At 38.3% G+C, this 13994-nt stretch overlaps 1 protein-coding gene across 4 annotated transcripts in view; it reads left to right on the forward strand.

Moving 5' to 3' along the window:
• The window catches only part of osbpl3b (oxysterol binding protein-like 3b), a 52253-nt gene that overhangs the window by 22519 nt on the left and 15740 nt on the right, over positions 1-13994 (forward strand). For all 4 annotated transcript variants that reach the window (XM_084726541.1, XM_084726542.1, XM_084726543.1 and 1 more), the window contains 9 exons: positions 5636-5752; positions 6417-6470; positions 8139-8252; positions 8486-8650; positions 8858-8981; positions 11147-11250; positions 12089-12181; positions 12263-12422; positions 13228-13358. In XM_084726541.1, coding sequence (XP_084582667.1) covers positions 5636-5752; positions 6417-6470; positions 8139-8252; positions 8486-8650; positions 8858-8981; positions 11147-11250; positions 12089-12181; positions 12263-12422; positions 13228-13358 — 1062 coding nt within the window. The remainder of the gene's footprint in view (positions 1-5635; positions 5753-6416; positions 6471-8138; positions 8253-8485; positions 8651-8857; positions 8982-11146; positions 11251-12088; positions 12182-12262; positions 12423-13227; positions 13359-13994) is intronic.

A 13994-nucleotide genomic window follows, 5' to 3' on the forward strand; every position in this document is an offset into this window, starting at 1 on the left:
CTCACTGAAGTACAGTGTTTTTTTTTTTTACTTGGCAGAGTCTCAATCAATATGAGTGGTCAGTTCATTTTTCAATTCAAGTTAGTACTTTTCAATGGGATAGTTCAACATTTTGGGAAATATGCTTCTTCGCTTTCTTGCCGTAAGCTTGGTTTGCCACCATCAGTGTGGAAAATAAAGGGACACCTGCCCGGGGAGAGGACACAAATCAAGCAGAGAGTCTGAGCTCCTCACCCATGAGATTTTGAGTGTCAGACACTTCATTTTCTGCTTTCTGGTGAATTTTATTTCACCAATTTGTGCTTTTTGTGCATCAATTTCAAAGTTCTATGGTACTCTCAACAAGAATGTAAAAGGAAATCCACTTGTATCTTGTCAATACGTATTTGTAGGTATTATAAAAAAATCTAATTTTAACCTGATTTGATTCTATTATTTCTCATGTCATTCCAGGCATTTGAAAATGTAGTGCGCATTAGAGTAGGGTGCGCACGAAAATATAAGACAGATTGTTTCCCGTACCGATTCTGTAAGGGACAATGCATTTTATTTTTTAATACGAGGCAAAACTGTACCTGGGATGGTTGGAAACCCTACCAAAAGCCAAGAAGCAATTATCTTGGCTTAGATTAGCATAGGGCTGCACTTCTTTTCAGTGAAAATGAGCATTGTGATGCAAAGATCATTCCCACTAAATGAATTTCTAACAAATTTCTCTCAGATATATACAAGTACTAAAACAGCAGGAAGAGATAAAAATACTATAATAAAAACAACATAATAAAAAGAAAAAAGTGCTAAAAAAAAATATATATTGACAAGATAAGCTATGCGGACAAATGGAACCTTAGTAAAATATCTTGTTTCCTGTTTCCTGTACTTAGATAAGCTATATTTAACCAAATTTCAATGTTTTAAAAAAAAGGTTTTGCTAGAGTTTTGCTGACAGAGCAAAACATTATTGAGGTAACAATTCATGTGGATTAGCTAGCTTGTTAGCTAGTGTTCCAGGGCAAATGGGGATGAAATCCTAAAATGTTGAGCTATTTATTTTCATATTTAGATATTTTTAAACATTTAAATATGGGTAGTAACACACTAGTTGCATTATGTGGGTTTATGATTTGGCTCACTCTTGACACAAGTCATCTTAAAGCTGCAGCAGGGTGTACATTAGGACAACTTTGGACATATTCTTATGCTGAGAGCTATCCCTGTAAGCATACATGTCCTCTTTTGTCAGTTATATCACTGCTTTGTCTTTCAAAGGGTCTCATGACCTTGAAGAAAAGTGCTCAGGCAGTGTGTGACAATGACTCACTGTGTGATTGTGTCAAAGAGAGCTGTGACGAGTGCTCGGGGAGAGTGAACACAACCCACAAGCCACGCCCTCTCCATCCCCCAACACCCGTCAGAAATGAGGGTTTATTTTAGCCGGCCTTGCCTCCAGCATTCAGCCTCTCTGACTGATAGTTTGTTTAGCCAGAGCGGTTATACACTGGAACAGTCAGGGACACACTGAGATAACAGACAGAGTCACCTCAAACGTGTGCCAAGAACCTAAAGTCCCTCTAGAGAGCTGAGCTGTGAATGTCATCTGTGTTTGAGTTTTTGTCCCACTTGGATAAATCTGTCTTTTATGAGGTTTAGGGTAAAATCCTAAAATACTACATTACCAGCCGAATTACTTCATACAAACAAGTGGCTGCAGTTTTCTGATTATCTTCCATTAATTCTTCAGTCTATAAAGTGTCAGAAAATTATGAAAAATATCCATCATAATCTCCACAAGCTCAAGGTGACATCTTTTATTTGCTTATTATTTCTGCTGGGTGTAAGTGGGTAAGTGCGTCTTTCATAGGCTGTAATGGGTTCAGCTGTAAAGCTCATATGAAGATACTGGTACCATGGGCAACAACCATGCATTTGTTTGGATGCAGTATAGATAATTTATTCTAAAACAAAAATCTAAAAATGGTGTATTTGAGTAATTCTGCATACTTGGACCCCTAAACAGTATTGGAATTGTCTAAATTTGAAAATTTGTTTAGACTCAAAAGCTGAGCTTTTGAAGATCCAGTGAGCCCAACTGTATTCATGTGTGATGATGTTAGTCCCAATTAGTAGCCATTTTATTATAACAAGACCATTTTTTTCAAAATTGAACATGATAGTGGTTAGTTGTTGGAATTAAATTTAGTTACTGGGGGTGATCTAATCAGCTCTATGCCAAAACATTAACTAATGAATAGCTGCAGCTTCCACTCGATCATGCAGGCTACAAACTATGAATAGGCAACATCAAGTGTAAATTATTCAGAATTTTAGCTTTTGTGAAATTCTTCAAAAATGTAGATGTCTATATCTACTATAATGTTGTAAAGCCATGTGATTGCTTGTAAAGTTCTAAATAAATAACAATGTTTAAATTGAAAAATTTGGACTTATCGTCCTATTTATTTTTTTTCCTTTACTGAACCCAGGATGCACAGTTATGATACCATTACACTATTTCATGCATCTTGAAGAAAACTGGAACTATAATAAGTGTATAAAAAAGCCTGTTTTAAAAACCTTTAAACTGCTAGTGAGTGCACTCGTCTAGTTTGGTCCATTCAACAGTAGCCACATATATTCCATTTACAGTGATATCAAACAAAGAAAAGCAGCAAAGCATCATGTTGGATAGCCAGAGTAAGATTTCAACAATTTATTGTTGCTCTTCCTTAAAGTTTGAAAACTCACAAGAGATAGACCGGTGATCTCATGGTGAAAACGCCACCATACTCTGTCCAGTGAAAATGACTTATCTCCAAAATGTCATCTTTTCAGGAGCTTTGATTACACAGTTCAAAAACCCCAAATTTAAGTGGCTTTCACAGGACAGCAATGATATGATAGTCCCCTCTATCTGCCCTTCTTTTCTGTCTAGTTATACGCTATCAACCAACAAATATGACGAAAATGCAGAGAATGTCCTGAATTTTAGTCACTAATATGGGTCAAGCTCCAAAAACAGTGCATCCCAGATTTCCCTCAGTGACACCTCATTCATTCTTATGGAAGTTGTTCATTGGGTGCATACACAGGAAAAATCAACACACACTTTAGTTCAGTTTATTTATTTATTTATTTTCTTTTGGACAGGGCATATCATTAAGCATTTCTGTAAATATGTATATATTGAAAAAATATCTAATTCTGGTTATTTTTACTGATATTGCAATTGCAATATGATTTATGATATTAGAGGGAATTCCAATTTTTTCATAAGTATTCTCATTTTCATTGAAAGGTCTGATGTTTGAGGCCATCTGTACCAAACAATGTAGAACTGCACTGATTTGTTGATTAATCACTTAGTTGTCAACTATTAAATTACTTGGCAACTATTTTGATAATTGATTAATCAGTATGTACCTTTGCGTTTTGTTTTGGGGGGTTTTCCCCTCTGATTTCAGCCTCCCTCTGATTTTAGCCTCTTAAATGTTTTTTTTCTGGTTTCTTTACTCTTCTCTGACAATAAACTGAATATCTTTAAGTTGTAGACAAAACAAGACATCTGAGGACGTCATCTTGGACTTTGGGAAACACTGATCAACAGTTTCTGACATTTTATGGACCAAACAATTAATTGATTAATCATAGAAATGATTGACTGATTAATTGATAATGAAAACAATTACTAGTTGCAGCTCTACAAAAATGTTTTCTTAAGTCTGTAGAATCTGATGTGTAAGCCAGCACATTTCTGCAGCACCACAATAATTTTACAAAAAATACAAAATTGGGTTTTATTAAATATTGCACCTTCTGCAATTTGAAAACAGTCGACCAAACTGCGATTTCAATCAGTTGTTCAGCCTTATAATTATAGTACAAGCAGAACACAGACAGATATAAGCAGAACACAGACAGATATAAGCAGAACACAGACATGGCAGCAGTAAGAGCAGAGCAAACAACAAACAGAGCAACTATTCAAAAACAAACAGCACAACAACAAACAAAACAAGCAGGGACAGACATTAGAAAAAAGAGCCAACTGTCTGAAAGCATGCATGCTAGAAACTTGTGTTTGATGAGCTGATTGATTTCCTGTTGACTGCTGCTCCTTTTCTAATGATGTGAATGGTAAAAAGTCTTTTTGGCCAGTGTGCCTCACCTGATACTGCAATATAGAGAGTGGTCATGATGCCAAAATTGCCTCACAGCCCAATTGACTTATTGATCTACTGGCCAATTATTTCATCACTTTATATCAACTAAAAGTGATATAAACCACTAAATGATGCAATACTCTCTGTGTCCATAAAGGTATTACAAAACCCTCTGTTCACACTGTTGTCGCTGGAATTCCTGGAATTCTCACTTGCTGAAGTACACGACAGAGCTGTCTGGATTAGTCTATGATGAAATATCATCGTAATCTCTATATTTGCAGGGGATTTGGATTTAATCCCAGCCAGGAAATGATTATTGTGAGGAGTGAGATTAGACAGGTAAGCTAATTTTGCAAATGGAACCATGAGGTGAAAGTAGTCTATAAAGCCCCACACTGGATACCACACCTCAAAGGGCATTCCCCTTCAGCAGTGAAACTCTCATCTCCCACTCCCACAGCCTCCCACTGACTGAACGACACTGCATACCACAAATTACAATATGCTTTTGACTTGACTATTGACCTATCAAGGGCACATGATAGCCTACTTTCTTATCATTAAAGAAAACAGGGTTGCACAAAGAAAAGAAACTTTCAGTCCCTTCTTTCTACACACACACACACACACACACACACACACACACACACACACACACACAGAAAAACAGTATAGAATAGCATAAAATATATAATAAAACGAAACAACATACACAGCAACCACATAGTGATGGTCGATATCTTCATGCCATCAGGGAAACATTGTTCAGTTTTTACTGTGTTTGAGCGTGAAGCATCATTGATGTAAACGCAGAGTCCTCCTCCCCTCATCCTGCTGCGGTCTTGGGTGTTGCATCCTGTCAGCTCAGAGTTCGTTCCACCCGTCAACGGCAATGCCTTGATTCGAATTGTTGTGTCGGAGCAGTAAGATGTGGATACAACAGCCGGTCTGAGTCCCATTTTGTTTAATTTCTCTGGCCATTAGCCACCAGCAGCCTTAAGTATAACTGTGAACTGTTTTATATTATGGTACAAGGATCACTTGATGAAAAAGATCTTTAAAGTTTTCAAAACCCTTTGTTCCACAGTAGGTTCTTTGAAAGAAAGGGGCTCTTAATGGAACCATCGTTCTTACAAAAGAACCCTTGAGGAACCTATTCTTCAAAAAAGGGGGTTTTCAGAAACAAATAGTTCTGGGTAGAACCTTAGCCCTTCAGGAAAGACCCCATTCTGAACCTTTATTTCGAAGAGTGTAGCTGTTTCTACAATAAAGCTGAAAAAATAACAGTTTCAGACAAAAATGTAGGGAAATTTGAGGGAGCTACTGGCCACAGCATCTGCATGCTGAGTGTATGATTAATTTTATGTTACATATGTTGTTTAGTGTTACCAGACCTCTCAGCAACTTTGATCTGTATGTGTACGCACAAGATGAGTGTCTGCTAACGTCTCATAAATCATCTCTGCCCACAGGACAGCTGGGAAATCGTGGAGGGCCTGCGTGGAGGCTTCAGCAACGTCCTGGAGCCACAGAAACAGGAGGGCTACATGCTGAAGAGGAGAAAGTGGCCCATGAAGGGTTGGCATAAGGTATATCCAACACCTGCGAGGTCCTTAAATGACCCATGTTGCCTCACTCATGTCTCAGAATGATAGACTTCATGACGTATTTCTTTGTGCACTCGACGTAATTTCTATTTCCCGATTTTACCCAGTGCTTCCCGGGTTCCCTCTACATGACTCATTTGTGTTTTAACCTAATTGAATGAGGTTATTCTGTAGATGATTTCACCCACAGAGTCACATGTTGCCTAGGTCACTGCCTGTTCATGCTCAGTCTAAAAGCTTTCACTGGGATGATGCTGTCTTGGCTTCTTGGTGTTCCTTTTCAGATGCATTAGCTGATGGCCTGTTGGTTAATAGAGCTGTATACATTTAGTATTGATGTACAGTCAGAGCATTTCAGGTCTTTGTGCTTTCGGCAGTCTGATTCTGGTGATGTACAGTAAGAGCACCAAGAATCACATTTAGGATGGTGGTGGAGGAGGAGGAAAATTGCAACAGAGTGAGAGGAAGAGTAATAGAAGCAGACAAGAGCCTGGGATGACAAACATCTCACTGCAGAGACATTAACATCATACATTAACAGGAGGCTGTCACGATCATGGCATCACAATTCTGACTTGCTGTCAGCGATGTTGCATATCATCCCGGCTATATCTCACTTGCATATTGTCCTCCCTTCTCCCCACAGAGATATTTTTTCCTGGACAAGGGCATCCTGAAGTATGGAAAGTGTAGCGCTGATGTGAGTACAAAAGCCTGCCGGCCACTGCAGATATGTGGTCCTGTCAGTTACAGAAGATTACAAAAGGACATTCTGTATCATTCTTGTTGTACCGCTGCCTGTCTTCCCCACAATGATCTATCTCCGCCTGTAGACACAAAAGGCCCTCGCTCTCTCACGATCTCATTTTCATTGATTGGAATCACACCGTGCATTTTACCTGCCAGTCTCACATAATTATACATCAGCCATGCAGAGGCTCCACTTGGCCGGGGCAGCTGAGCAAATAAAAGGATTATTATTGCTGCTTTAAACACAGAATAGCCCATTTTAAAACCGAACAGTATTGTGTTGCATTTGTATTATCTCCAGTGTAATGCAGTGGAAACCTCTTATCATCGTGTCTGTCTGCGTCAAATTGATTACTATAAGTGGATGATTATTATGACAGATGTTTTTCCTCTCTTTTCTCTTTCTTTTTATTCTTTATGAACATTACCATCTACTTGACATCAGTATATTTATTACATGAATATAAAGTAATGAATTGGACAGCTTCATTATTTAGCAAGCAAGTATGATTATTTATACAGCAAATTTTATGCACACACTAAAAAATCACACAGGAATTTGTGGAATCAACTAATCTTTTTTCAATTAACTGAACCTAAATATACAAGTTTTGTTTATTTAATTCAATTTAACTTATTAGTATCCACTTTCATAACACTTAAGCGCTTATAAACATGAGGCCCTCTAACTTAGACTTTTGACTTGAAAAGATGAGTTGAATGAATGTGCTGTACAAACTTCAATCAACTCATTAAATTAAGGTTTTAAAGAAGAACATAATGTCTTGTGCTTATTGAACATGTTTGGTACAACTGAATTAATATCAAGTTTTTTGTGTCGAATGACCTCAACTTGTCTTTTCAAATTCAGTCAACTTAAGATTTTAAGGCAGTCCAGACACTAACTTTTTAAAAATTTAAAACAAATAGTTTTCACAGTACAGGGGCAAGTCAGTGTGCTTCACACAGATAAAAAGGAAATTAGTAATTAAACAGCAGTCATTAGAAGAGTATACAGCTTAGTTGTGAGCCAGAGACGCTGCTCCCCGCAGGAGTGACTAAACATCAGGGTTAAAGTATGCATTAAGTGCAAATTTTAGCCCTCAATCATAGGCACATGAAAAGAGAAATGTTTTTACTCTGAATTTAAAAATTGCTACATTAACTTGGAATTGCTGCATTTTCTGAATTTTATTTACTGCTTCAAAATATGGTACAATTTTTCAAACACTTTAAATTACTGTACATTGTATAATTAAAACACACTATAATACAGTACAGTATTATCTAAAAAATAGCTATAAAATATTGCTAGTTTCACTGCTGCATCTCATTGTTTTTGTCCTAACCTTCAAGAGAACTGCATTTTTCATTGAGAGAAACTTATTTTCTTTTCCATCTTTCCTTTCATTTTGAGGTCTTAAGGTTGACAATTGGCATACAGCAGCTTCAGTAAAATAGACTATGGGCTGCAGGATCGTGCAAGTCAAGTAAAAAGAAAAAGAATTACTGTTATAACACTGTACTGTAGTGTAGTTATAAATGTTACCATATGATTCTGTCCCAGGCGTTTTGATCATATAACTGTATACTCACCACATCGTGTGTTGATTTGCAGATTGACAAAGGGAAGCTACATGGCTGCATTGACGTGGGTCTCTCTGTCATGGCCATTAAGAATAAAGCCAAGTGCATTGATCTGGATGCTGAGGAGAACATTTATCACCTGAAGGTAAAATGCAAGGCTTGTAAATTCCCTCACACACTTACAGTAAGTGAGCTAAAACATGGATTACTCATGAATTCCCTTCCCAGATACTAACAGGAAAATGACTTTAAAATGACCTCATATGTTGTATATGTTTGTGAGGGAGAATTACTGTACCTGTGTGTTTTTCCACCTTCACGCTTCCTCCACCTGACTTGTCCTTGTGTTGATTTCTGATTGTGGTATCTGCTCTGCAGATTAAATCACAGGAGCTCTTTGATGAATGGGTGTCGAAGCTGCGTCACCATCGGCTCTATCGGCAAAATGAGATTGCCATGTACCCTAACGAGAAGTCCTTCCACTACCCACACTACCCCTCCCCCAGCTCGCCAAGCGTGGCTGAGAGTGCCTCTATCAGGAAGGTATACCTGTGCACTGCGGAGCACACTATTAATAAAAACTGTCTGTTTAAAGAAGAAACTCAATAAATGCTTTCTGCTGTGTTTCTGCTCATAAATGTCGTTATTTTATCTACAATATTTACTGAAGTTAAAGCCCCCCTAAAGAAGAAATTCATCAAGAAAGCAGATTGTTATTGAACTGACCTTTGGGTCTGTTTGCTATTGCAGTGCATGTCTATACGAAGACAGTCCACAGTGCATTCTGCAGCAGCCTTCCCTTTAGGCTGCACCAGCCAGGCCAAAGTAGCAGCCTGGCTTCAGTCATCTGACGACATGGACAAGTGCTCCAAAGGTGAGACAACAGACTTGTGAGACCTCATGACTTGTGGAGTTTTGTTTACACTTAGTACCTGATGCACCTTTCTAGTAAAATGTTAGATTTGGAAGCCAGAGGGGTTGGGAATTGATAAGATTTTATTGATACCACTGTTCTTTCTTCATGTAATTGAAGTCCTGTTGTGGACAGTTTCTTGCTCTCCGCCATGACTTTTTCTTTTTGCAAGTTTCCAGCAGCATAGACATGAATTTGATGTGATTGTTTTGCAATGTGCAACTGTCAGCAAAACACACAGGCATTGAGAAGAGGAACTGACAAGCTCACAATTTGGAATCAGTTCTCAGTCCCCAAATGTTGTTCCCAAATGCTCCATAACAATTTCTTCCTGTATGAAGTTTGAGTAATTACATGTTTAGGTTAGTGCAGAGGATTACTGCTACCTGTGAATGTGGATTGTGATACAGAGTCATTGTTTTGCTACAGCTGGCTGTGTTTTGTCATTATTCTGCCAAGGCCAAATGCTCCATCTCATAATGTTAAGGAAAGTGATAAATAATTTGTGTATCCACCCCATGATTATGTTGCACTCCAAAATTTAATGGGTTCTTCCTTGGCACATACTATACCCTTCAAATACCACTGAAAACATAACCTTGATAGAGGTAAAAGAAAAAAAAAACAATAAAAAAACATTAACCAACACTGATGAGGTTGATGCTTCTAAATTGGATGATTATTCAGTGTTCAGAAGTTTGTGTTGAAAGTCTCCCAGTTACAGTCAAGTTGCCAACAGTGACAGAAGTTGGAGATCTAACCTTGGAGAGTCCATCTTTTTCATTTGAGCATTTGTTAAATGCACAAAATACTCCAGTTATTTTGAATAAATCTTAAAATTAGCCTGTTTTCTTAGCTGCAAGTAAAATAGGCTTGATGTTTTTATAACGAAAGGAAGCTGTTGATTACTGATGAACTGTTGTCATTCATTAAGATTCGGATGATGCACTCTCTTAATATTTACCCCATTGGTTAAGTGAGCAGTTATGACTCTAAACCAGAAAGTTTGGAAAATTTATAAAGAAATCAGGAGAAGATGTGGGGATATGGGGTGATCAACCACATGTTAAAAACATGGCAAATAAAACATGTTAAAATACCCTCTATGGTGGCCTTGGGTGCAAGAAAGCATGATAAAGTGGCCTCTAGGGTGTCCTTCCAGTGGAGGAAATGAGATTCAGATCGACTTATAGGCTGACCTACATGCCTCTAAACGGTTAGATAATTAATACTTCCCAGTGTGTTTTTATTACAGAGGTGTAGTAATTCTACTTTAAATATGATTCACATAATCCTGGCCAGGTATTGGAACAGTTTCACTATAAATGCATCATGGCTTTCTGTGCACTGGTGTCCTGCCACATACAGGTGGTTCCCCTTTTGTTGCCCCTGCCCCTCTGACAGCCTGCGTCCGCAGCTGAATAACAGCTTGGTCATACAGCTAAAAAAGTGGCAGTTGTAATTACTGAATGTAGCAACTCTCTGGTTGCCACTCCTCATTCAAAGTTATATTCCAATTATTCTGAAACACTGAGGAGGGAAAATGGCTTAGATGAGAATTGTATCAAGGAAGCTTTCCACAACCTACTGTCTGTTAAGGGACAGTAACTTCTGCAAAGTGAATAAGCAGCTCGTGTGCTCTGTTGGTCAACCCGAGCTGCTTGGTCACCTGTTGTTTGTCCCCACAAACGTCAGAGTCTTGGGCGGTTTAACTTGATACATTCTTCTCTTTGACTCACCTTCTCCTCTTTCTGAGGCAGACAGAGGTGGGAATTGTTTTTTGCAGTTTTGTCCTCCTGCTGTTACCGACCAAGGGTGCAAAAACACGTGTCTTGGCAGGAGAAGCAAACTTTTCTTAAACCTATGCGGTCTATTTGAACAAAGGATACATGTTGTAATTGTAGTTTTATGAACATATGTGGAGACATTTAACTTACTTAACCTCGGTGCACCTGGACTCAATAACTGAATGGATTATAGGTTAGGGTCTGTCAGCCTTTACAAGCTTTACAGGGAGTGGTTGATGGGCTGATGTCCTTGACGTCTGTTTACTTTCCTTTCTTTTAAGCTCCTCCTATTTCTTAACCTTCTTATCTCAACATAGATCTTTTTCCGATTCTCTGCAGATTTGTCAGTCTGTGAGGCCTACCTGCTGGAACTCAGCCACCTGCTGCAGAGTATGGAAGTTCTCCACCGTACCTATTCTGCTCCATCTATCCAAGCGTTGCAGGTCAGCACTTCATTTCTAATCCTTTTCTCCTTAACATGCAAAGCAGGGTGGTTCATTATAGCTGCAATTTAAGTTCAATGTGTAACTGACCCTTCCTAAGTCCTGCCCCTTTTTGCTCTGTGCTCCAATGACAGTTGAGCTAGCCACCTTCGCAGCTTTCGCCTTCTGTTTTTTTGTACAAATGCGTTGTGCAAGGCTCATCTTTGTTTAAAAGAATACCATATTCTATGGTAAAAAGATGGGGAACCTATAAAAGTTACATATATTTACATCTAAATTACCTCATGTTAGCAAAACACTAACTAGCTTGGTAATCTGATGTCAATCAGAAAATGAAGCTGAAGTACCAGATTTGCTGTAATTGGAGCACAGAGCAAAAGGGAGTGGGACTTAGGAAGGATTAATTCTGGTATTTTTAAACCTGGGCCCTATTCTTACATATTTCAGAGTCTAAAGGACTAATAGGTACAAAAAGTTTTAGAACTGGTCCAGTAGATCATAGCAGTTGTGAAACAGGCTGCAATGTACCTCTCCTGTTTTTTTAAGTTTAATTTGGAGCCAAACTAACTTTTTGTACGTAATAATTATTTATACCCCAAAATGTGTAAAAAAAAAAAAAAAAATAGGGCCTAGGTCTAAAAATACTGGGATTACCTTTTAGTCTGAAAAACCATGTAGTAAATTAACTTGATCACATCCAAATACTAGATGACTCCAAATTTTATGTTAAGTAAATTGTTTCATCATTTATCATTTCTCTCCACCGGTATTTTTAGTTGCCCTCAAGTCATTTGTGACTAAATATAGAATATCCGCATCTTCTATCTCTGCTCACTAGGCATCTACATTTGAAAGCCCGAAGAAGGAAAAGAGACTTCCAAGGAAATGGCGCACTAAAAACTACAACAAAGATGTCAAAACAACTCTGCAGGTAATCAACATGACAGCAAAGTGTGATTATTTTTTTTTAGAGTGAGTCACTTAAAGCTCTACTCCTCGTGCTCTGCTGTAGGTACCCAGCTGCATCTCCTCCGGCTCCATCCGCCTCCACGCCTCTAACCCTAACCTTTCCACCGCTGCACTCGGCAATGACAAGGTCGATCCTGAATCCTTGGATTCCCCCTTTGACGTGGCCAAGCTGCAGGAGGACTTCTGTCGTGTTGCCACTAATTGTGAGTCATTTTAATTCACAGTTAGATTTTGGTAAGTATGAGTGACACATTCAGGATATAAGGATATATTTTTGTGAGAGAAACTCCACAAGTTACTCCTAATGAATCTGTCCTGTTGTCTTTTTTGCAAGTAAGATAGGTCTGGCACAGTGTTGCTATGTTAAAATGGGAGTGACAATGGTGCACCCATGGCAGCTGTTAATTACTGATAAACTGTTTGCCTCAGTTTTCATTCATTAGGATTCTGATGATGTGGTGAGAAGTTTACATTTTCTAAACCACAAAGCTTTGAAAATAGGTGTCTTAATTAATTTTCTGCAGCTCCTCATTAAAATGTATTGTATGTTCAGATACCTGAAGCTTGACATGACATAACAAGAATGATTTGTGTTTCACATAATTCCCACTTTTTCTGCAAAATGGGTTTAAAGTCACTGCAGGGAACAGCTGTCAGTTATGCTAGCATTTAAAATGCCAAATTTATGCCCGTTCAAAATGATGCAGATAATGATGTGTGATGGGCTTAATCTAACATGATGATGCATTAATATTGTGAGCGCCTTCAATAATGTGGCCTCCCAAGCACCAATTATGAAGTGCGTGTAAAAATGGATGTCATAAAATAAAGACTGCTGCTTGCTGAGCGATCGGAGATAATCAAAATTTCATACTTGTTCCGTTTTATTAGGAGCATGGTATGATAGACTGTCACTGGATCCACTGGGACTTCATCTGCATCACTCTGAAACGAATACAAATTGGTCTGCAGTTAAAACACCCCTCTTCTTTTCTCTTGTTGCTGCAGTACATGCGACCATGAAGTCAGCCCTGAGTTCACTAACATGTGAGAGAGAGAGATTAAAACAATGTCTGGACCATGAAACGTGTCCCCCTACCTCACCACAGGTGGTTGGTTTGAAGAACGCACTGGCAACGGTATGTGAAACGACACACAATCACACTCAGACATAGGGAGCACTGTATTTAAAGGCATATTCATAAGATTGTCATTACACTGTCATAAACATGTCATGACGCCTGCCATCAACATGAAAGAGGCATGATCTGTAACATTTTCCTAAAAAACAAAACAGTGTCTACTTGTATTAATATAATCACTTATGAATTGTGTGGTGGTGACTGTATCTACAGAGACTCTGCCTTCTGCCTGTGTTTCTTTATTTCCTCATTATTTTGCTGTGATCGAGACACTTTACCGTCCCAAAACGTCAGTATTTCCTGGGAATGAGACTTAACCATCAACGATCTATCTGGTGCAGCTGTGACAAATTCTACTTTATCTTTGTAACTGATTCTACCTTTAAGTGTCTTTGTGATACCAACTTGACATTATCGAACATAAAGGAAATGTTTGCTTTATGTTTGTTTATTACATTAAACTGTGTCATGAATACCATTACAAAGCATCTGGCAGTGTCATAAAACTCAGTGACATCTTTATGAAGTTCAAAATGTACCACTTTACTTGACATCAAGGAAAATATTCATGATACACTTATAATGGTCTCATTTTTGTCTTGGTTAATGTCAAGTTGTCATAACAAAGACATC

This window comes from Lutjanus erythropterus, chromosome 9, assembly GCF_056507025.1.
Source record: "Lutjanus erythropterus isolate fLutEry1 chromosome 9, fLutEry1.hap2, whole genome shotgun sequence".
Classification (NCBI taxonomy): domain Eukaryota; kingdom Metazoa; phylum Chordata; class Actinopteri; order Lutjaniformes; family Lutjanidae; genus Lutjanus; species Lutjanus erythropterus.